The sequence below is a fragment of the Oncorhynchus kisutch genome, linkage group LG16 (genome assembly GCF_002021735.2).
Source record: "Oncorhynchus kisutch isolate 150728-3 linkage group LG16, Okis_V2, whole genome shotgun sequence".
Classification (NCBI taxonomy): Eukaryota; Metazoa; Chordata; class Actinopteri; order Salmoniformes; family Salmonidae; genus Oncorhynchus; species Oncorhynchus kisutch.
Window position 1 is genome coordinate 33,505,452 of NC_034189.2, and position 24,189 is coordinate 33,529,640.

The 24,189-nt window shown below is 44.4% G+C and overlaps 1 protein-coding gene across 2 annotated transcripts; it reads right to left on the bottom strand.

Annotated features, from left to right (window-relative positions):
* Window positions 1-246: 246 nt before the first annotated feature.
* On the bottom strand, window positions 247-23,614 carry LOC109906630 (uncharacterized). 2 transcript variants are annotated; one of them, XM_031792236.1, is made up of 10 exons: window positions 23,453-23,562; window positions 19,272-19,400; window positions 18,933-19,042; window positions 15,453-15,537; window positions 11,070-11,265; window positions 10,716-10,784; window positions 9,591-10,609; window positions 8,545-9,368; window positions 3,891-4,067; window positions 247-1,129 (listed from the first exon to the last, which is right to left on the bottom strand). In XM_031792236.1, the coding sequence occupies exons 5-10, from the start codon at window positions 11,070-11,072 to the stop codon at window positions 879-881; spliced, it is 2,343 nt and encodes a 780-aa protein (XP_031648096.1). In that variant the 5' UTR covers window positions 11,073-11,265; window positions 15,453-15,537; window positions 18,933-19,042; window positions 19,272-19,400; window positions 23,453-23,562; the 3' UTR covers window positions 247-878. The 2 variants fall into 2 exon arrangements, with proteins under 2 accessions (XP_031648096.1, XP_020360029.1); XM_020504440.2 differs by lacking the exon at window positions 19,272-19,400 and having other exon boundaries at window positions 23,453-23,614.
* Window positions 23,615-24,189: the final 575 nt, after the last annotated feature.

A 24,189-nucleotide genomic window follows, 5' to 3' on the forward strand; every position in this document is an offset into this window, starting at 1 on the left:
ATGAAGCCTCTTTAGTGATGAGTCGCACCTAAAATCGACATGTGGGGGGGTCATAATACGCTACAGACGTTTGTGAAAAGAACGACTTTCGGGATGTCTCACGGCAAGACAAACACCGCTTTAGCTCTGCCACCTTTCACTGTGGAAGGGTGACATCAAACTGCTAATTACCGAGAAGAAAAAAAAACGGAATTTGATGGGTATTTCTTTATTATGCTAATTAGATTTGAACAACCATCAGAATTGGTATAAAAAATATATATATATTTCGCATGCCAACATATTAGGCAAGAATTAAGAGAAGGCTGACCGTGTCAGGCAAAAATTATGTCAAACACTACACTATTGCAACATACAGTCACGTCTGAAGCGTGCTATAGAGTTCACAGCTGGCAATGCCTCATAACGATTAATCATTTGCAACAACGTCAAAAAGCGCCATCACTATCTTTCCTTTGCAGTACCTCAAACTGTCGTGATAACAAGATAAGACATTGAGTTTGTCAGAGCAGTGACTTAACATCCTAAAACCTACTCTGAGCTAGGAGTTTTCTAACAAAAGCTTAACAGGATTCCTTGGGCCTTTTCTGAGACACTTTGTGGATAAGGCCCCAGGTTACAGGAGACATTTAAACTAATCTCAATTAATTATCGTTTTGACTCTTGAAGTCAACATTACAGATATGGACTAATATTGAACTCCTAGTCCCAGGTACGAGTCTTTAAAATTAAGTCGGAGGTCAGGTTAATTCAGTAGAAAACCAGTAGACTGCGCTTACTTCGCCAGGACCAGAATCAGGCCACTCCAGATCGTAGCAGTCGGTTCTCGACCTCTCACATCTCTCACTTCCTTTCTCTCTCTCTCTCCCCATCCCTATCTAACAGAGTGCCCCTTGTCCTGCACTCTCCTTCCGGCCTTGTTTCTTCAGTAGCTGGATGCGGTTGTGGCAGTAAAACTTGATGGCCCTCCAGTCGCGCTGGTTGCTGACCAGCAGAGGGCAGAGGTGCAAGCAGCGCTCGCAGTCTGCCTTGGCTGGCACGCGCAATTCCACGATGTTCCTCTTCAGGTGCGTCTCCACGGCGACTCGCTCCGCCTCCGACCAGGGCCGCTTCAGCACCCCACGCTTCCCTGGGAACACAGGACGGACTCATATGTATCAATTACCCAAATCCATCCCCACAGAGCACCGGACCCCTAATCTATACAGTGCCTTCACCAAGTATACACACCCCTTTACTTTTTCCACATTTTGTTGTGTTACAGCCTGAATTTAAAATTGATTACAGCTGGACTTTTTGTTCACTGGCCTAAAGACAACACCACATAATGTCAAAACAGATTGAATTATTATACATTTAAAAAAAAAATAAGTTTCCAAATTAATTACAAATGAAAAGCTGAAACCGCTTTGTTATGGTAAGCCGAAATAAGTTCAGGAGTACAAATGTGTGTCTACATAATAAGTTGCATGGACTCACTGTGTGCAGTAAAAAATTGGATCTTATTGAACGCAAACACATTTAGCAGATGTTATTGCAGGTATAGTGATATGCTTGTGTTCCTATCTCCAACAGTGCAGGAATATCTAACAATACACACAAAAAAAATTATAAAATCTATTCTAATAATAAATTCTACATACAGTTGAAGTCTGAAGTTTACATTCACCTTAGCCAAATACTTTTAAACTCAGTTCACAATTCCTGACATTAACCCTTGTAAAACGGACTTTAAGACACTAACAGCTTACAGACGGTAGGCAATTAAGGTCACAGTTATGAAAACTTAGGACACTAAAGAGGCCTTTCTACTGACTCTGAAAAACACCAAAAGAAAGATGCCAAGGGTTCCTGCTCATCTGCGTGAACGTGCCTTAGGCATGCTGCAAGGAGGCATGAGGACTGCAGATGTGGCCAGGGCAATAAATTGCAATGTTCGTACTGTGAGACGCCTAAGACAGAGCTACAGGGAGACAGGACGGACAGCTGATCGCCCTCGCAGTGGCAGACCACGTGTAACAACACCTGCACAGGATTGGTATATCCGAACATCACACCTGCAGTACAGGAAGGCGACAACAACTGCCCGCAATAGGCTGAGAGAGGCTGGACTGAGGGCTTGTGGGCCTGTTGCACCTATGGGCACAAACCCACCAAACGCTGGACCAGACAGGACTGGCAAAAAGTGCTCTTCACTGACGAGTCGCGGTTTTGTCTCACCAGGGGTGATGGTCAGATTTGCGTTTATCGTCGAAGGATTAAGTGTTACACCAGGCCTGTACTCTGGAGTAGGATCGATTTGGAAGTGGAGGGTCCGTCATGGTCTGGGGCGGTGTGTCACAGCATCATCAGACTGAGCTTGTTGTCATTGCTGGCAATCTCAATGCTGTGTGTTGAAGGAAAGACATCCTCCTCCCTCATGTGTCACCCTTCGTGCAGGCTCATCCTGACATGACCCTCCAGCATGACAATGGCACCAGCCTTACTGCTCATTCTGTGCCTGATTTCCTGCAAGACAGGAATGTCAGTGTTCTGCCATGGCCAGAAAAGAGCCCGGATCTCAATCCCATTGAGCACGTCTGGGACCTGTTGGATCGGAGGATGAGGGCTAGGGCCATTCACCCCCAGAAATGTCAGGGAGCTTGCAGGTGTTTTGGTGGAAGAGTGGGGCAACATCTCACAGCAAAAACTGGCAAATCTGATGCAGTCCATGAGGAGGAGATGCACTGCAGTATTTAATGCAGCTGGTGGCCACACCAGATACTGACTGTTATTTTTGATTTTGACACCCCTTTGCTCAGGGACCACATTATTCTATTTCTGTTAGTCACATGTCTATGGATCTTGTTCAGTTTATGTCTCAGTTGTTAAATCGTATCTTCATACAAATATATACACATGTTAAGTTTTCTGAAAATAAACAGTTGACAATGAGAGGTTACTTTTTTGCTGAAATATATACACACACATTCTATCTTTGGGAAAGTATTCTGACCCCTTCAATTTTTACGTTAGACTTATTCTAAAATGTAATTGTTCGTTTTTGTCCCCTCAATCTACACACAATACACCATAATGACAATGCAAAAATGTTTTGCTAACCTTTTTGGGATAGGGGGCAGCATTTTCACTTTTGGATGAATAGTGTGCCCAGAGTCTCCTACTCTGAAGCTAATATATGCATAATATATGCATATTATTATTGGATAGAAAACAGTCTAAAGTTTCTAAAACTGTTTGAATGATGTCTGTGAGTATAACAGAACTCATATGACAGGGGAAAACCTGAGAAAAATCCAACCAGGAAGTGGGATATCTGAGGTTTGTAGTTTTTCAAAGCTTGGCCGACCGAATATACATTGAGATATGGATGAGGATGCACTTCCTAGGGCTTCCACTAGATGTCAACCGTCTTTAGAAACTACGACCTCTGAGTCAGTGGTCTGGCAGAGAGCCTTGGTCTCATGACACACGCTCCCACAATATCAATGTTGCCAGCTAACGTATAAGAGGGAATAGTAGGCCTAGTTGGACAAGGCACATGATGAAAGTTAGGTTAGGTTGCCTAAACATTAATTATTTAATACACTAGTGTGAGACTAAAATAGCTGTGACTAAAACAAGACAAAAAATTGTCCAGAGTTTTAATCGACTGAAAACAAAAACTAACGAAGGATGAAATTACTAAAATGTGACTAAGATTTCTAGATTTGAAAAGATCGATAGGTGTTAGGAAGTAAACGAGTCGCTTGTCGAGTCCCTTGTTGATCAAACTTGTCTGACGCTAGCACCGACTTTCTCACAAAAATAAGCTATTGTTCAAAACAATTCACCAAAATATGCATTAATACACAAAGCATTGGGTAGGCCAAAAATACAATGGTACATACCGGACTTGGGCTGGATGCTTCTCCTTTTGTGGGCACCAGGGAGCGGAGGGTTGACAGAGGGAGGGGGTCCTTTTTTCTTGCGGGGGGGTCGACCTGGTCGCTTCTTCACCACCTCCACCTTCTCTGCCTCCCCGTCCGAGTCACCTGAGAAGGAGTCTGCAGAGTTACCCGACATCACTGTTGGATAGGGATAGAAGAGGGCACATGTGTCAACAGGAAAATAACATACAACATGCTTTGTTCATTCACCAACACCTTCCTTACAAACTCAGCAAAAAAAGAAAAACGTCCTCTCACTGTCAACTACGTTCATTTTCAGCAAACTTAACGTGTAAATATTTGTATAAACATAACAAGAGTCAACAACTGAGAAAAACTGAACAGGTTCCACAAACATGTGACTAACAGAAATTGAGTAGTGTCCCTGAAAAAAGGGGGGTCAAAATCAAAAGTAACAATCAGTATCTGGTGTGGCCACCAGATGCATTAAGTACTGCAGTGCATCTCTTCCTCATGGACTGCACCAGATTTGTCAGTTCTTGCTGTGAGATGTCACCCCTACTCTTCCACCAAGACACCTGCAAGTTCCCGCACATTTCTGGGGGGAATGGCCCTAGCCCTCACCCTCCGATCCAACAGGTCCCAGACATGCTCAATGGGATTGAGATCCGGGCTCTTCGCTGGCCTTGGCAGAACAGTGACATTCCTGTCTTGCAGGAAATCACGCATTGAACAAGTAGTGTGGCTGGTGGTATTGTCATGCTAGAGGATCATACCCTGGGGCGGCAGGGTAGCCTAGTGGTTAGAGCGTTGGACTAGTAACCGGAAGGTGGCAAGTTCCAACCCCCGAGCTGACAAGGTACAAATCTGTCGTTCTGCCCCTGAACAGGCAGTTAACCCACTGTTCCTAGGCTGTTCCTAGTTCTTAACTGACTTGCCTGGTTAAATAAAGGTAAAATTTAAAATTAAAATAAATATCAGGATGAGCCTGCAGGAAGGGTACACATGAGGGAGGAGGATGTGACACACTGCCCCAGACTATGACGGACCCTCCACCTCCCAATCGATCCTGCTCCAGAGTACAGCCCTCAGTGTAACGCTCATTGCTTCGACGATAAAGCGAATCCGACCATCAAAACCTTGACTTGTCAGTGAAGAGCACTTTTTGCCAGTCCTGTCTGGTCCAGGGACAGTAGGTTTGTGCCCATAAGCCACATTGTCGCCGGTGATGTCTGGTGAGGACCTGCCTTACAACAGGCCCACAAGCCCTCAGTCCAGTCTCTCTCAGCCTATTGACAGTTTGAGCACTGATGGAGGGATTGTGCTTTCCTGGTGTAACTCGGGCAGTTGTTGTTGCCATCCTGTGCCTGTCCCGCAGGTGTGATGTTCGGATGTACCGATCCTGTGCAGGTGTTGTTACACGTGGTCTGCCAATGCGAGGACGATCAGCTGTCCGTCCTGTCTCCCTGTAGCGCTGTCTTAGGCCTCTCACAGTACGGACATTGCAATTTATTGCCCTGGCCACATCTGCAGTGCTTCCTTGCAGCATGCCTAAGGGCACGTTCACGTAGATGAACAGGGACCCTGAGCATCTTTCTTTTGGTGTTTTTCAGAGTCAGTAGAATGACCTCTTTAGTGTCCTAAGTTTTCATAACTGTGACCTTAATTGCCTACGGTCTGTAAGCTGTTAGTATCTTAACGACCGTTCCACAGGTGAATGTTCATTAATTGTTTATGGGTCATTGAACAAGCATGGGAAACACAATGAAGATCTGTGAGGTTATTTGTATTTTTACGAATTATCTTTGAAAGACAGGGTCTGTTTTATTTTTGCAGAGTTTACAATGTAAAGGACTTGGAGACTTGGGGCAACGATTTCCTCTGCAATTTACACTTGAGGTCGACCGACTAATCTGAATGGCCGTTTTCAAGTTTTCATAACAAATCGGAAATCGGTATTTTTGGACACCGATTTGGCCGATTAAAAAAATGTTTTTTTAACACCTTTATTTAACTAGGCAAGTTAGTTAAGAACACATTCTTATTTTCAATGACGGCCTAGGAACGGTGGGTTAACTTCCTTGTTCAGGGGCAGAACGACAGATTTTTACCTTGTCAGCTCGGGGATTCAATCTTGTAACCTTACAGTTAACTAGTCCAACGTTCTAACCACCTGCCTCTCATTGCACTCCACAAGGAGTCTGCCTGTTACGTGAATGCAGTAAGAAGCCACGGTAAGTTGCTAGCTAACATTAAACTTATCTTATAAAAAACAATCAATGAATCATAATCACTAATTAACTACACATGGTTGATGATATTACTAGTTTATCTAGCGTGTCCTGCGTTGCATATAATCGATGTCGCTGCTCCAACGTGTACCTAACCATAAACATCAATGACTTTCTTAAAATCAATACACAAGCATATATTTTTAAACCTGCATATTTAGTTAATATTGCCTGCTAACATAAATTTATTTTAACTAGGTAAATTGTGTCACTTCTCTTGCAACAGAGTCAGGGTATATGCAGCAGTTTGGGCCGCCTGGCTTGTTGCGAACTGTGTGAAGACTATTTCTTCCTAACAAAGACAGCCAACTTCGCCAAACGGGGGATGATTTAACAAAATTTGCAAAAAAAGCACAATCGTTGCACAACTGTACCTAACCATAAACACAAATGCCTTTCTTAAAATCAATACACAGAAGTATATATTTTAAACCTGCATATTTAGCTGAAAGAAATCCAGGTTATCAGGCAATATTAACCAGGTGAAATTGTGTCACTTGTCAGGATATATGCAACAGTTTGGGCCGCCTGGCTCGTTGCGAACTAATTTGCAAGAGTTTTACGTAATTATGATATAACATTGTGCAATGTAACAGGTTGTGCAATGTAACAGCAATATTTAGACTTGGGGATGCCACCCGTTAGATAAAATACGGAACGGTTCCGAATTTCACTGAAATAATAAACGTTTTGTTTTCAAAATGATAGTTTCCTGATTCGACCATATTAATGACCAGAGGCTCGTATTTCTGTGTGTTATTATGTTATAATTAAGTCTATGATTTGATAGAGCAGTCTGAGCGATGGTAGGCAGCAGCAGGCTCGTATGCATTCATTCAAACAGCACTTTCGTGCGTTTTGCCAGCAGCTCTTCGCTGTGCTTCAAGCATTGAGCTGTTTATGACTTCGAGCCTATCATCTCCCGAGATTAGGTTGGTGTAACCGATGTGAAATGGCTAGCTAGTTAGCGGGGTGCGCACTAATAGAGTTTCAAACGTCATTCGCTCTGAGACTTGGAGTAGTTGTTCCCCTCTGCAAGGGCTGTGGCTTTTGTGGAGCGATGGGTAACGATGCTTCGAGGGTGGCTGTTGTCGATGTGTTCCTGGTTCGAGCCCAGGTAGGGGCGAGGAGAGGGACGGAAGCTATACTGTTACACTGGCAATACTAAAGTGCCTATAAGAACATCCAATAGTCAAAAGGTATATGAAATACAAATGGTAGAGAGAGAAATAGTCCTATAATAACTACAACCTAAACTTCTTACCTGGGAATATTGAAGACTCATGTTAAAAGGAACCACCAGCTTTCATATGTTCTCAAGTTCTGAGCAAGGAACTTAAACATTAGCTTTTTTACATGGCACATATTGCACTTTTACTTTCTTCTCCAACACTTTGTTTTTGCATTATTTAAAATAAATTGAACATGTTTCATTATTTATTTGAGGCTAAATGGATTTTTATTGATGTATTAAGTTAAAATAAGTGTTCATTCAGTATTGTTGTAATTGTCATTATTACAAATAAATAAAATAAATAATAATTGGTATCCGCCTTTTTTTGGTCCTCCAATAATCGGTATCTGTGTTGAAAAATCACAATCGGTCGACCTCTAATTTAAACACTTGTAATGAGCAAACAGTAACATAACACATAGTCCGGAACAATGTCTGATAAGGACAGATTGTTGTACTGCAGGCAATGGAATCGCAAGGTGCAGTATTCAGAGCTCCCATCTATTTAAAATGTTATTAGTTTGCTCACAGCTGTGACATAGCGAGAGAAGAATCGCCCTAATGTCACGTCCCCCAGTGTAAAGCCTGTTATTACTGCTTTATTTTAATTTTTTTATTTTACTAGGCAAGTCAGTTAAGAACAAATTCTTATTTTCAATGACGGCCTAGGAACAGTGGGTTAACTGCCTGTTCAGGGGCAGAACGACAGATTTGTACCTTGTCAGCTCGGGGATTTGAACTTGCAACCTTTCGGTTACTAGTCCAACACCCTAACCACTAGGCTACCCTGCCGCCCCTTAACAACTTACAACAAGTAAACATACCCCTAGTGAGCATGACAAGCATACTCATATTAAACAAAGCTATCAATTACTCTACTGCTGATCCATCTCAGAACCTCCTTGTTTCCTCCTCTCCTCAATCATCACAATGAGAGAACATTGGGGAGATTAATAGTTCACACCTAAATGCAATTCAACTTTTCTCTTGTATTCCCTTCTGAAGGTCACTGGTGCAAACCCTTCATGAACAGAAACTTTATTCTTTTAGGGATGGCGTTCTGTCATGAATTAGCAGTAAGTGCTAGTTTCGTCATACCAGGGCCGAGTTCCCGGAAGTGTCTCCTTACCATCCAGCTCCAGACAAATGTGCTGCAGGCTCATCCCCTTGAACAGCACGCCCTGCCGCTCCCCATAAAGCACCACCCTGCCCACATGTCCCATCAACGCAGGGTCTCGGCCTATCGTGGTGCAGCTCTGGGTTACGTGGTACTCCCGCTGCAGGAAGTCTTCCAGGCGCTTGCCAGCCGCCCCGCTCGGCAGGCCCTGCCCCTCACCTTCCTCCAAGAGCAGTAACTGGGTAAGGATGGCCACCTGCCGGCGCACTCGCGTTTGGGTCAGCACTCCGGGATTCTTGGCGCCGCTGGCACGTGCCAGGTTGCGCAGCAGGTCGGTGCCCCGGAGCGGGGTGGCGGGCGAGTGGAAGGGCCGGGAGAAGACGTAGGGGCTGTGGGGGTCCACGCCCACATTGGCAGAGGTCTGAAGGAGCAGCTCCATGCAGGGCTCGCAGTGCGGGGGCAGGATGAGGGGTTGGATACGCCCCCGCTTACCCAGCACACCTGCCCGGGGGAGGTGGCAAAGCACCTGGTGCTCGAAGGGGGAAAGGATGGCCTCTAGGCCAGTGGGGGGGTCGTTGGCCAAGTTAGCCTGGGTTGGGCTCGGTGTGGTGGTGCGGTTGTGGTAGTCCTGGGTGGTGAGCTTGGCCACTTCGCACTCACGGTGCCGGTTGTAGAGGATAAGTAGCGCCAGGCTGGAGTGGCAAAGTAGGCGCCAGGCCTCGGCCGAACTGGGGGAGCGAGATAGGGACAAGAAGGAAGAGTGTTGCTGCCGGCGGAGGAAGAGCACCAGGCAGGAGAGGGAGGATAGGAGAGGGGGCATGTGATGTCTGTGAGAGCTAGAAAAAGGAGAGAGGCAGAGAGAGGGAGCGTGAGAAAGTAAAAACAATAACATGTCAAAAAGTTATATTTTTACTTCATCTTTATCACAACAATAATGATAGAATTGCAGAATATGCTGTCATTTCTCAAGCAGTTTTGATACAGAACATCATATTTCACATTTCAGTTAGGTCCGACTTTCTTTCCAATGCAGCAGAACCATATTATCCATCACATACCTAGCCACCTCGACACTCTTATTCTCAGGACTATCCCCTTCCCCAGCTCCACACAGCTCCAGCTCCTCACCCGGCTCTTCTTCCTCCGGCTCGGGGGTAGAACGTGGAGGTATCTCTTCCTCCTTGCTCCTGAAGCACTCCTCTGTTTTCTGCTGCTCCTCCTTTGCTCTCTTCGGCCTGCGGCCCCTCCTGGCTGGTGTGAGCAGACTTTTAACCGGTGCCACTGCAGGGGCGAAGCATTGCTTTGGCGTCTGCACCGATAAGTTGGAGCCTTTCTTGGCCACAGCCGACTGAGCAGACAGTGAGAGCGAAAATGAGACCGCCCCCGAGGAACTTCGAGTGGCCGGCGCATCCCTCTCTCTCTCCCTGGAGAAAGGAGGGGGAGGGGCGGGAGCGGAGGATGAGGAGGGCTGGGGGGAGGTGAAGGTATGGCCATGAGAGGTGGTGGTGGTGGAGGAGTGAGGATGGGAGCAGGTAGAGGAGGAGTGTGTGTGGCGTGTGGCTAGATCCATGGCCGCCCTGACCTTTGGCTGGTTGGCATGGTGTTTCTCCAGGTGGCGCACCAGCGAACGGTAGTGGCGGCCGCAGTAGGAACAGTGCTGCCGTCGGCTGACAGTAGCCCCGCTGGAGCTGCCAATGTTTATGTTGATGTTGTTGTTGATATTGGTGGTGGGGGGCGCCAGGGTAGTGGCGGCCTGAGACTGGGTCGGGGAGGCAGCCAATCGGGAGGATAACAACGAGCAGGGGTGGCCGGGTCCCACCCTGGGATTAGCGGCGCTGTTCTTCTTGGTGGTGACCGTGACAGCGATCTTGCGCTTCTTTCGGCGACTGAGCATACGGCCCCTCAGCTCCTCCATCTCTTCTTCTTCTTCTTCTTCATCATCATCGTCGTCGTCATCTTCTTCTCGGTCTGAGTCGCTGGGCTCAGAGTGGGTGAGCGGGGAGGAGGAAGGGGAGAGGGACCAGGAGGGGGTGAGGTAGTCAGAGAGAGACAGAGGGTGGGGGCCGGGCTCTTCCTCCTGTTCGGAGACAAACCCCAAAACAAGACAAAAGAGACTTTGTAAATACCCTCTGCAACCAATAGATTAAATGAGCTTGAGGTAGGGTCACGACCATTTTGATTACCTTCTTAATGTTATTGTCTGGGTTAAAGCTGCAGTCAAACCCTCGCGAAGACACAGAGCTATGGAATCCCTAGAATATTCACAACACAACCAAAAGGCTTCAATATGGATTTAGAGTATTATTATCTGAGTGCCACAACAATTTCACTGGGCATTGCAATGTTTTTTCTTAGAACAAGGAGACAACATGAATGCAACTAATGCCTACAGATGAACAACGTCAATTTTGATGTGTATACGGTTGCTGTTCGTCAGAAGTCATGACCTCTAACAATAGTTCCCCAAGTATATTTAAGAATGGCTGAAATGGGTTTGCGATGAGTTACGCTGGTGATGTTATCAGCAAGTCAATCACCATGGCGTTCTCTCCCCAGTCCGTCAGGCTGTAGTCCACCGTGATCTCCTCCCCTTTGGCGATGTCATGGATCGCTATAACGACCAGTCGCACCTGGCTTCCACAGTGCACCTCTCGGATTCTGCAGTTGGGAGGGGGGTGGAAGAGCACTGGCCCCCGGACACCACTCACCCCCTCCTCACCCAGCTCCGACACGCTGTACAGAGAAACACAGTAACGTTACATACCATCCACTCACCATTGGATTGGTCGTCACCAAGCCTGGTCCTGGAGAGATACACTGTGTGCCGCCTTTTGTTCTACTCCAGCACTGACACACCGGATTTCACTGATCAAGGTCTTGGTGAGGTGTGGGCCATTCTACGGTAAAGGATTTGCGCTTTGACTCAGTTTTTTTACTTAACAAATGTATGCCAAACCAAAAATATGAATATTTTGAACAAACCATACAATGACATGCAAAAGGACTAATTGTGACAATTTCCACTGAACATTTTTCAAAAACAAATTAAGTGGAGGAATTGTGCAGATGCAAACTTTGATAATGGAATTAATGTAAAATCTCCCTCAGGTTTATGCGACCACATTTCCAAAAACAGAATTCAAATTCAAACATGTAAGCAATTTTTTTTAATCCCCATTAGCTGCTGCCAAGGCAGCACACCAATACATACCCACAGCACAAAATGTACAGTACCATCATACAACAATATTAAAACGTACAGTGTGTGTGTGGGCTAGCGTGTGTGTATCCTGTGCTGTACTCAGTACTGTATTGTACTGCTATTCGAACATCTCATTCCAAAAACATGGGCATTAATATGGAGTCGATCCCCCCTTTGATTCTATAACAGCCTCCACTCTTCTGGGAAGGCTTGCCACTAGAAGTTGGAACATTTCTGCGGGGACATGCTTCCATTCAACCACAAGAGCATTAGTGAGGTCAGGCACTGATGTTGGGCAAATAGGCCTGGCTCGCAGTCGGCGTTCAAATTCATCGAAAGGTGTTTGAAGGGGTTGAAGTCAGGGCTCTGTGCAGGCCAGTCAAGATCTTTCACACCGATCACGACAAACCATTTCTGTACTGACCTTTGCTATGTGCAGGAGGGCAGTGTCATGCTGAAACAGGAAAGGGCCTTCCCCAAACTGTTGCCACGAAGTTGGAAGCACAGAATCATGTAGAATGTCATTGTATGTTGCGGCGTTAAGATTTTCATTCACTGGAAGGAAGGGGCCTAACCCGAACCATAGACAAACAGCCCCAGACCATTATTCCTCCTCCACCAACCTTGACATATGGCACTATACATTCAGACAAGTAGCGATCTCCTGGCATCAGCCAAACCCAGAGTCGTTTGTCGGACTGCTGGATGGTGAAGCATGATTCATCACTCCAGAGAATGCATTTCCACCCTTTCCAGAGTCCAATGGCGGCGAGCTTTACACCACTCCAGCCGGCGCTTGGCATTGCGCATGATCTTAGGCTTGTGCACGGATGCTCGGCCATGGAAAAAAACGTTTCATGAAGCTCCCGACAAACAGTTTTTGTGGTGACATTGCTTCCAGAGGCAGTGTGGAACTCGGTAATGAGTTTTGCAACCGAGAACAAAAAAAATTCCGCGCCAGGCGCTTCAGCACTCGCCGTTCTATGTGATTGTGTGGCCTACCACTTTGCGGCTGAAGACGTTGCTCTGAGCCATTTCCACTTCAGAATAACAACACTTACAGTTGACTAGGGCAGCTCTAGCAGGGCAGAAATTTTACAAACTGACTTGTTGGAAAGGTGGCATCCTTTGACGGTGGCACATTGAAAGTCACTGAGCTCTACAGTATGGCCATTCTACTGTGAATGTGTGTCTTTGGAGATTGCATGGCTGTCTGCTCTATTTTATAATCTTTCAATAAGCAAAAATATTGGATATCTTATTGAAGCTACAAAACCGAAAGTAAAAGATGCAAAAATGTAACTTACCGTGATGCCTAGAAATAACGTGCATAGAACATATCTACAGCATCTTAAAACCTGCTTTCAATGAGAACAACAGATCTATCACTCACATTTCTATGTGAATTTGGTTGGGTCGCCAAAAAATTACATTTTGCAGCGTTAATCCCTTTTTAATTCAGGCTGTAACACAAAATGCAGAAAAAGTAAAGGAGTGTGAATAATTTCTGAAGGCACTGTAATAAATCCAATGTGAAATGTGATAACTATAGTATCTGTATCTAGCACCGAAAAATATGATCCATTATTCCATCTAAAAATCTCTCCCTAATTTCTGAATCACGCTCGTAATGTCAGTAGGCTACAGTTACCTATGCTTCGGCGGTGGGAGGAGCAGGTAGCCTACACGGACAAAGATTTTCAGCTGGCAGGCAGACACTGGAATACGTTTGAGTGACAGATTGAGGGCTTTGCATAGGTGCCTTGTAATGTTTTTTTGTGGGACTGAAAAAAAGAGTCCCGGGAACATAACCAGTTCCCATGCTTTTAAAATAACAGTTCACTTTCGTTCCCTGTTCTGTTCCTAAAAACCAACCCCTGGTTATGTGTAACCCAAGTATGCCTACTAGGCTAGGTGTACTCTGTAGCCTAGGTCTATTTACGTATGTGTATATGTTTGTTAATATTTTTACCATTCATTTATACTGAACAAAATGATAAGACGCAACATGTAGTGTTGTTCCCATGTTTCAAGCTGGAAGTCCCCGAAACATTCCATACACACAAAAAGCTTCTCTCAAATGTTGTGCATAAATTCTGTTTACATCCCTGTTAGTGAAAATGTCTCCTTTGCCAACATAAACTATCCATCTGACAGGTTTAGCATATGAAGAAGCTGATTAAATAGCAGGAACATTACACAGGTGCACCTTCTTCTGGGGACAATAAAAGGCCAAATATGCAAATCAAATCAAATTTATTTATATAGCCCTTCGTACATCAGCTGATATCTCAAAGTGCTGTACAGAAACCCAGCCTAAAACCCCAAACAGCAAGCAATGCAGGTGTAGAAGCACGGTGGCTAGGAAAAACTCCCTAGAAAGGCCAATACCTAGGAAGAAACCTAGAGAGGAACCAGGCTATGTGGGGTGGCCAGTCCTCTTCTGGCTGTGCCGGGTGGAGATTATAACAGAACATGGCCAAGATGTTCAAATGTTCATAAATGACCAGCATGGTCGAATAATAATAAGGCAGAACAGTTGAAACTGGAGCAGCAGCACAGTCAGGTGGAAGTTGAAACTGGAGTGCATTTGTGTCACAACACAATGCTAGAGATGTCTCAAGTTGAGAGTGTGCAATTGGCATGCTGACTCCAGGAATGTCAACCAACGCTATTAACAGATAATTTAATGTTAATTTCTCTACCATTAGCCGAAGTAGAGAACTTTGGCAGTACCTCCAACCACACCAGCCCAGGACCTCCAATTCCGGCTTCTTCACCAGCGGGATCGTCTGAGGCCAGCCACCCGGACAGCTGATGAAACTGTGGATTTGCACAACCAAAGGATTTCTGCATAAACTGTCAGAAAACATCTCAGGGAAGCTCTTCTGCGTGCTCGCCGTCCTCACCAGGATCTTGATCTGACTGCAGTACAGCGTCGTAACTGACTTCAGTGGGCAAATGCTCACCTTCGATGGCCACTGGCACACTGAAGAAGTGTGCTCTTCACAGATAACTCCTGGTTTCAACTGTACTGGGTAAATTGTGTCATGTGGGCGAGCAATTTGCTGATGTCAATGTTGTGAACACAGTGCCCCATTGTGGCGGTGAGGTTATAGTATGTGCAGGCTTAAGCTACGGGCAATGAATACAATTGCATTTTATTGATGGCAATTGAATGCACAGAGATAGTGACAAGATCCTGAGGCCCATTGTCACGCCATTCATCCACCGCCATCACCTGATGTTTCAGCATGATAATGCACGGCTCATGTCGAAAGGATCTGTACACAATTCCTGGAAGCTGAAAATGTCCCAGTTCTTCCACGGCCTGCATACTCACCAGACATGTCACCCATTGAGCATGTATGGTATGCTCTGGATTGACATGTAAAACAGTGTGTTGTAGTTCACGCCAATATTCAGCAACTACGCACAAACTGTGTCATAGTCATGATTTTAAATGCATTATCCACATGTGGTCGTTTCTGGGTGTTTTTTTAATCGTCAAATAAATCAAAACAAAAAATGCAACTAGAAAAAAAATGTAATTGCATCAACATTTCATTGAGCAATTTCTAGATAAGATCAGAAACATTTCATGTATTTCTCATCAAGCTTGATATCCTCTTACCTTTCATTATCACATATTGGCTGTCGGTTTCAGAAGAACACATTTTTTTAAAGTGTAATTGAGTAATCCTATTGTCTCTCTCACCAGAGCTGGGAGGGGTCAGCAAGGTAGTAAGGGCTTCCGGGTGGAGGCAGTCTGTCCTCCGCTCCCTCTGGGTACTGCCCACCACCTAGGAGAGTTACACACAGGTAAGGACAGCAGCACACATTTAACCCAATGTATACAGTGCCTTGCGAAAGTATTCACCCCCCTGGCATTTCTCCTATTTTGTTTCCTTACAACCTGGAATTAAAATAGATTTTTTTTGGGGGGGGGGGGGTTGTATAATTTCATTTACACAACATGCCTACCACTTAGAAGATGCAAAATATTTTTTTATTGTGAAACAAACAAGACAAAAGACAAAAAACTGAAAACTTCTGTTTGCATAACTATTCATCCCCCCAAAATCAATACTTTGCAGAGGTACCTTTTGCAGCAATTACAGCTGCAAGTCTCTGGGGAATGTCTCCATAGGTTTGTCACATCTAGCCACTGGGATTGTTGCCCATTCTTCAAGGCAAAACTGCTCAAGCTCCTTCAAGCTGGATGGGTTCCACTGGTGTACAGCAATCTTTAAATCATACCACAGATTCTCAATTGGATTGAGGTCTGGGCTTTGCCTAAGCCATTCCAAGACATTTAAATGTTTTCCCTTAAACCACTCAAGTGTTGCTTTAGCAGTATGCTTGGAGTCATTGTCCTGCTGGTAGGTGAACCTCGGTCCCAGTCTCAAATCTCTGGAAGACTGAAACAGGTTTCCCTCAAGACTTTCCCTGCACCATCCATCATTCCTTCAATTCTGAACATGTTTCCCAGTCCTTGCCGATGGAAAAACATCCCCACAGCATGTTGCTGCCACCACCATGCTTCACTGTGGGGATGGTGTTCTCATGGTGTTGAGAGGTGTTGGGTTTGCGCCAGACATAGCATTTTCCTTGATGCCCAAAATGCTGCATTTTTGTCTCATCTGTCCGGAGTACCTTCTTACATATGTTTGGGGAGTCTCCAACACGCCTTTTGGCGAACACCAAACTTTTTTTGGGCCACTCTTCCGTAAAACCCAGCTCTGTGGACAGTACGGCTTAAAGTGGTCCTATGGTCAGATACACCAATCTCCGCTATGGAGCTTTGCAGCTCCTTCAGGGTTATCTTTGGTCTCTTTATTGCCTCTCTGATTAATGCCCTCCTTGCCTGGCATGTGAGTTCTAGTGGGTGGCCCTGTCTTGGCAGGTTGTGGTGCCATATTCTTTACATTTTTTAATAATGGATTTAATGGTGCTCCGTGGGATGTTCAACATTTAGGATATTTTTTTATAACCCAACCCTGATTTGTACTTCCACAACTTTGTCCCTGACCTAATTGGAGAGCTCCTTGGTCTTCATGGTGCCGCTTGCTTGGTGGTGTTACAGACTCTGGGGCCTTTCAGAACATGTGTATCATGTGACAGATTATGTGACACTTAAATAAAGTCCACCTGTGTGCAATCTAACTAATTATGTGACTTCTGAAGGTAATTGGATGCACCAGATCTTATTTAGGGGCTTCATAGGTAAGGGGGTGAATACATATGCACGCACCAGAAGTTATTTTTTTCATTTCACTTTACCAATATGTCCAGAATGTAATATTATAATATAATATGTCCATTACATGACCATAATATGTCATATTATAATATGTCCATTGCATGAAATCCAAATAAAAATCTATTTAAATTACAGGTTGTAATGCAACAAAATAGGAAAAACACCAAGGGGGATGAATACTTTTGCAAGGCACTGTACTTACACATATATTTTTGCTCACCCATCTACACACAACACCCCATTATGACAAAGTGACATTCATTGAAAATTAAATAAACAAATATGTAATTTACCTAAGCATTCACACGCAGAGTCAGTACTTTGTAAAAGCACCTTTGGCAGTGATTACAGCCGTGAGTCTTTCTGGGTAAGTCTCAATTATAATTTTTTATTTATTTAAATGTAACCTTTATTTAACTAGGCAAGTCAGCTAATAAGAATTTGTTCTTTACAATGACGGCCTACCCTGGCCAAACCCGGACGACGCTGGGCCAATTGTGCACCGCCCTACGGGACGGGACTCCCAATCACGGCCGGATGTGAAACAGTCTGGATTTGAACTAGGGACTGTAGTGATGTCTCTTGCACTGAGATGCACTGTTTTACGCCACTGTGCCAATCGGGAGCCCCCTCTAAGAGCGTTCCACACCTGGATTTTACAATATTTGGCGATTGATCTTTTCAAAATGGTTTAATAAGCTCTGTCAAATTGGTTGTTGATAATTGCTAGACAACCATTGTTCAGGTCTTGCCATAGAATTCCAAGTAGATTTAAGTCAAAACTGTAACTTGGCCACTCAGGAACATTCACTGTCTTTTGTTAAGCAACTCCAGTGTAGATTTGGCCTTATGTTTAAGGTTATTGTCTTGCTGAAAGGAACCAGGTTTTCCTCTAGGATTTTGTCTGTGCTGAGCTCCATTCCGTTTGTTTTTATCCTGAAATACTCCCCAGTCCTTAACGATTACAAGCATACCCATAACGTGAGGCATCCACCACTACGCTTGAAAATATGGGGAGTGGTCCTCAGGAATGTGTTGTATTGGATTTGCCCCAAACAAAACACTTTGTATTCAGGACAAAGAGTGAAATTGCTTTGACACATTTTTTGCAGTATTACAGTAGAGCCTTGTTGTAAACAGGATGCATGTTTAGGAATGTTTTACTCTGTACAGGCTTCCTTCTATTTACTCTGTCAATTAGGTTAGTATTGTGGAGTAACTACAAAGTTGATGCATCCTCAGTTTTTCTCCCATCACAGCCATTAAACACTTTAAAACATTAACACTAACTGTTTTAAAGCCACCAATGGCCTGATGGTGAAATCCCCGAGTGGTTTACTCCCTCTCCGGAAACTGAGTTAGGAAGGACACCTGTATCTTTATAGTGATTGGGTGATTTGATACCATCCAAAGTGTAATTAATAACTTCACCATGCTAATTAATAACTTCACCATGCACAAAGGGATATTCAATGTCTGCTTTCTTTTAACCATGTATCAATAGGTGCCCTTGTTTGCAAAGCATTGGAAAACCTTCTAGGTCTTTTTGGTTGAATCTGTGTTTGAAATGCACTGCAACAGTAAGGGGCCTTACAGATAATTATGTGTGGGGTACAGAGATGAGGTAGTCATTCAAAAATCATGTTAAACACGATTGTTGCAACTTGTGACTTGTTAAGCAAATTTCTACTCCTGAACTTATTTAGGCTTGTCATAACATAGGGGTTGAATACTTACTGACTCAAGGTATTCCAGCTTCACATTTTTTTTAATGAGTTTGTAAAAACTTCAAAAACATCATTCCAGTTTGACATTATGGGGTACTGTGTGTAGGCCAGTAACAAAGTCATACTGTAATACAACATTTAGAAAAAGTCCCGGGGTGTGAATACTTTCTGACGACACATGATAGGGTGTGTCTGTGCGTGTGTTTACCCGGACTGTAGCTGTGTTCAGACAGACTTTCCTCCTCTTCATCCTCGGTCACGTAGGCCTGGTCACACACCTTCACAGGTGTACCCTTCCTTTTTCTCCCACACACCCGCCTACAAAACACACGCGGGGTTCCTTTAGCCCTTGTCCATGACTCTCAGTTCCATTACACATAAGAGTCATAGGACAAAGGAGTCTTCGGTACGTGGGAGTTTTGTTAAGTGCCCAAACGCTCAGTCTGAATATTAACATGCATCGCTTGCGGTACAGGTTTTGGGAGCATAATATCTTATATGAGCGAGAAATAATAAATAAATAAAAAAGGTTGCATTGATTACACACCTCTATAGGGTTACCGTTCCCACGTGGCCATATCGCCATTACAGCGAGTGTTTACGGCAGACAGATGGAAGACAGCTAATTAGCACAAGTGGTCCCTCTATGTAGCATGCACCGAACACCTGTGTGTAACTGAAGAAGGTCACCAGAAACATGTCATCACTGAAAAATACTGTCGGATGAAACTGTAATAATGCCATTTAAAACAGTGTACAGTAAGTGTATATTTTGCATTTGTGAAATTACTTTTAATGTGATATAAAAGGGGCTTTATGTTTCTAGAACTGTATGGCAATTTAGAATCCATTCACGTTTAGCTTGAGTATTTGGCTGCCAGAGAAAATCTACCTCTGAAGATATCGTATAAGGTCCTTGAACCTTAAGGAGTAACTTAAGAGTAGGGTACATCTTGGGCTAGGGTTCCCTTCTGATTAAGAACATTTCAGCTTAAAAATGTAATGCATAGAGCAGACAGATTTATGTTGTCGATGACAATAATTGCATTTCTAGATAGAGGTAGCGTTCTCCTGGCATCCACCAAATCCAGATTCGTCCGTCGGACTGCCAGATGGTGAAGCAGGATTCATCACTCCAGAGAACGCATTTCCACTGCTCCAGCGTCCAATGGCTGCGAGCTTTACACCACTCCAGCCGACACATGGCATTGCGCACGGTGATCTTAGGCTTGTGTGCGGCTTCTCGGCCATGGAAAACCATTTAATGAAACTCCCAACAAAAAGTTGATTTCCAAGATGGCGTAGCAGTGCAGACGTGTTTTGTTCGTCCTCTCGTGTACTTCTGTATTTTTCGTATATATTTCAATTTTATTTTCAATCTCTTCTCCATTTTAGTTCAATTATACCTTCCGGTAACCTGCCTCACCCATTGTGATATGGAACCGCTATTATTTTTAGACCTTATAGCAAGAACCACCTAGCCATCAGAAGCTAACCAGCTAATTAGCTACAAGCTATTTAGTCATTGTTAGCCACTGCTAGCGGCCTTTACCTTCTGCACAGATACCAGCCATTTTTATTTCATTTTTTTTTTTATAGCCTGGATAATACTTGCCAGCCTACCAGTAACGGACTGTCTCTCCACTACAACGCCGGATTCCTGCGGTAATCCCTCGACCATTACTCCTGATCTTCAAAGCTAGCTAGCACCCCCCGAGTTATCCAGTACCGAAGCTATCCCTGAGGCCCACCTCCAGGTCTACTCAGTTGTTCACCCGGACTCCACCCAAACACAGCTAGAACACAATACTCGACCGGATCCTTGCCGTAAGCTCTGGACATTGGCACCGGATCACCGCTGCTACAGAGTGGCTGTAGTGGCTAATACCCCTGCCCCGAAGCAAGCACCAGTTTGCAGTGACCCAGGCGCATCTCCCGGCTAGAAAACTAAATTACTACAACTAAGATACCTCTTTCGCCATCTGGCTTGGATCCTTAAATCGACACAGCGCCCCGCCGCACCCCTACGACTGGTCTGCCGCGAATACTCCACCCGCTGTGCCTTCAACCGGCCTCCGTCGGACGTCGAAGCACACGCTTCTACTAGCCCCGGGCTACTAACTTTAAACACCATGTCACCCGAATGCTAGCGTAGTAGCGACTACTCCGCGGCTTCCCTGTTCCATCTATTGCTGCCCCCTGGACCCTATGATCACTTGGCTACATAGCAGATGCCTGCTGGACTGTCCATTGATCACGGTACTCCATTCGGTTTATTTTGTTTTGTTTATCTGTCAGCCTCAGCCGCGAACTGAGGCCCTGTGTGTAGTTAACCGACCCTCTCTGCCCATTCATCACCCTTTTACCTGTAGTTGTTTTAGCTGATTAGCTGTTGTTGTCTCACCCGTTGTTGTCTTAGCTAGCTCTCCAAATCAACACCTGTGATTACTTTATGCCTCGCTGTATGTCTCTCTCATATGTCAATATGCCTTGTATACTGTTGTTTAGGTTAGTTATCATTGTTTTAGTTTACAATGGAGCCCCTAGTTCCACTCATTATACCTCTGATACCTCCTTTGTCCAACCTCTCACACATGCGGTGACCTCACCCAATATAACCAGCTTATCCAGAGATACAACCTCTCTTATCACTCAGTGCCTGGGCTTACCTCGGCTGTACCCGCACCCCACCATACCCGTCTGCACATTATGCCCTGAATCTATTCTACCACGCCCAGAAATCTGCTCCTTTTATTCTTTGTCCCCAACGCTATAGGCAACCAGTTTTGATAGCCTTTAGCCGTACCCTCATCCTACTCCTCCTCTGCTCCTCGGGTGATGTGGAGGTAAACCCAGGACCTGCGTGTCCCCAGGCACCCTCATTTGTTGACTTCTGTGATCAAAAAAGTATTGGTTTCATGCATGTCAACATCAGAAGCCCTAAGTGTGTTTTACTCACTGTGCCAACCCTGATGTCCTTGTCGTGTCTGAATCCTGGCTTAGGAAGGCCACCAACAATTCTGAGATTTCCAACCCACTGTTGCCGCCTGCTATTGACCCCCCCCCCCCATCTAGCTTCAGAGATCCTGGAAGGATATTGACCTCATCCCATCAGTCGAGGAAGCCTGGTCATTCTTTAAAAGTAATTTCCTCACCATCTTAGATAAGCATGCCCCGTTCAAAAAAATAGATATAGCCCTTGGTTCACTCCAGACCTGACTGCCCTTGACATCCTGTGGCGGACTGCAATAGCATCGAATAGTCCCCGCGATATGCAACTGTTCAGGGAAGTCAGGAACCAATACACGCAGTCAGTCAGGAAAGCAAAGGCTAGCTTTTTCAAGCAGAAATTCACATCCTGTAGCTCGAACTCCAAAAAGTTTTGGGACACTAAAGTCCATGGAGAACAAGAGTGCCTCCTCCCAGCTTCCCACTGCACTGATGCTAGGTAACATGGTCACCACCGATAAATCTATGATAATCCTATGACGATGTCACATTGAAAGTCACTGAGCTCCTCAGTACCGGCCATTCTACTGCCAATGTTTGTCTTTGGAGATTGCATGGCAGTGTGCTTGATTGAATACACCTGTCAGCAACAGGTGTGGCTGAAATAGCCGAATCCACTGATTTGAAGGGGTGTTCACATCCTTGTGTAAAGTAACTTGCATTTACATCTGCCACATTATGAATAGGCAATTTCTTGCTATCAAATAACCCCAAGAAAAGTCTACCGCCACTCGTAGTAAGGCATTTTCTACTACCATATTGCATAATTTAATCACAACAATGTTATTCTAATATTGTTTCTAAAGTTCAATTCTAAACAGCAACGAAATAGATATGGCATTAACAACTGGGATGACATAGTATCAATATAATTTTAACATCTGTCTATCAACAAATGGAATCAAATCCATAAATGATCAAAATAATCTGATGACACAAAATAATAGCTTTATAAAATAAACATTGGACAAACCCTAATAGCAGACCTATATCAAATGCGCCCCACTCCACACACCTGAGATACCTTTGCATCCCTCATTCGCTCTCTCTGATACAGTAGACCACAAATCAGTCAGATCATCAACACAGTGAAAATGATGCCTGAATTTAATTCCCCCCCCCCCCAAACAACATCAGTTTGAATAAAGATGATCTATCTAGCTACCAAAACATCTGGTATGCAGATTTTTATGAAATATTTACAAATAATGAATCATCTATGAATAATGTATCTCGCTAGTTAGCAAACGTTAGTCATCAGAATCAAGTAAGGCATGTCCTATATGCAATTAAATCTAGATATCTTCGCTAACTGACTAGCTTCCTGCTCTGCCGATATAACTAACCTAACGCGTTAGCTGGCCGGACAAGCTAAAATGGCTAGCTGGCTGGCTATTGAAATAACAGGCAGCCCATTACAGCTGGCCAGCTTCCAAACGAAAGAGCAACATCATACGGCGTAATCGGCGTTAAGAGAAGTGGGTGACCATAATTGTGGATGCTTGCACATACTAAACTAGTTAGTGATCCCGAAGCGAAAAAGCACTTTTCCTGTGTTTCATTTTTGTCAGCAGAATCATCACGCGGATGGAAGCCTGGAACTAAACAAACACACGCTTAGGCAGGGCTTTGCGTTCTACTTCACTTTAAACAAAGTAACGTTAGCAAGTGATCAGATACACAACAAAAATGTATTTCCCAGTAAGCTATTTATCTCACCCCCGGGGCGGCGGCGGTGGCGGTTTGCTCCCATCCCCGTCACTGTCGAGGGTCGGTGGCTCCCGGTAGTCAAAAGGCGACCGTACGTTCTCCGCCATTAGGACTGCTCTCCTACCCGTCCTCGCGCTCTGGTAGATTGCCCAACGCGCATGTGCGAGGATGCAGAGGTTTATGGCAAAATGGGGGTAGAATAGCACAATTACAATGGGTATGGATTTAGCAGCCCATAGCCTAATTTCGTCTGTCAAACAGGTAGACCTACTTCATTTCTTAAATAGGAAGAAATAGGCTCCAACACAAGCCCTCTTGTTGTTCGTAAAGTCTAATGAAAATGAAGAAATTAATTATGCCTACTTTCAGCACCTTGAGCACCTTTTTTTTGAGCACCTTTCAGCACCTTGAGCTGGTTACTATGGGACGTCAATAAATTCCCAATAATTAAATTATTGATGTGTTATACTGATGTAAAGCCTTGTCAAGTTGTAATCCCATCCCTTCTTTTTGTTAGGTTAATATTTAAGAAAATAAAATGGATTCTATAATGCTAGAGAAAAAGCTGTAAAATACCCAGAAAAGACGTGAATCTGATACATATGGGGATATGTTTAATTTCTTTGGTTAAGCTACAACTTTCTATAGCGGAGGCGACAAAACATAGGCTTTGCTTGGGAAGTAATCTAATTCTGTCACTCTCAATTGATTGATCTTTCACTTTGATTCATAAACTTAGATTTCCA

Excerpts from the sequence above, each read along its gene's own strand:
- LOC109906630 (XM_020504440.2), bottom strand. The coding sequence starts at position 23,550 with ATGGCGGAGAACGTACGGTCGCCTTTTGACTACCGGGAGCCACCGACC. Across the intron at positions 9,369-9,590 it reads AAGAGTGTCGAGGTGGCTAG|CTCTCACAGACATCACATGC; the intron begins GTATGTGATGGA and ends TCCTTTTTCTAG. Across the intron at positions 1,130-3,890 it reads AAGCATCCAGCCCAAGTCCG|GGAAGCGTGGGGTGCTGAAG; the intron begins GTATGTACCATT and ends CTGTGTTCCCAG.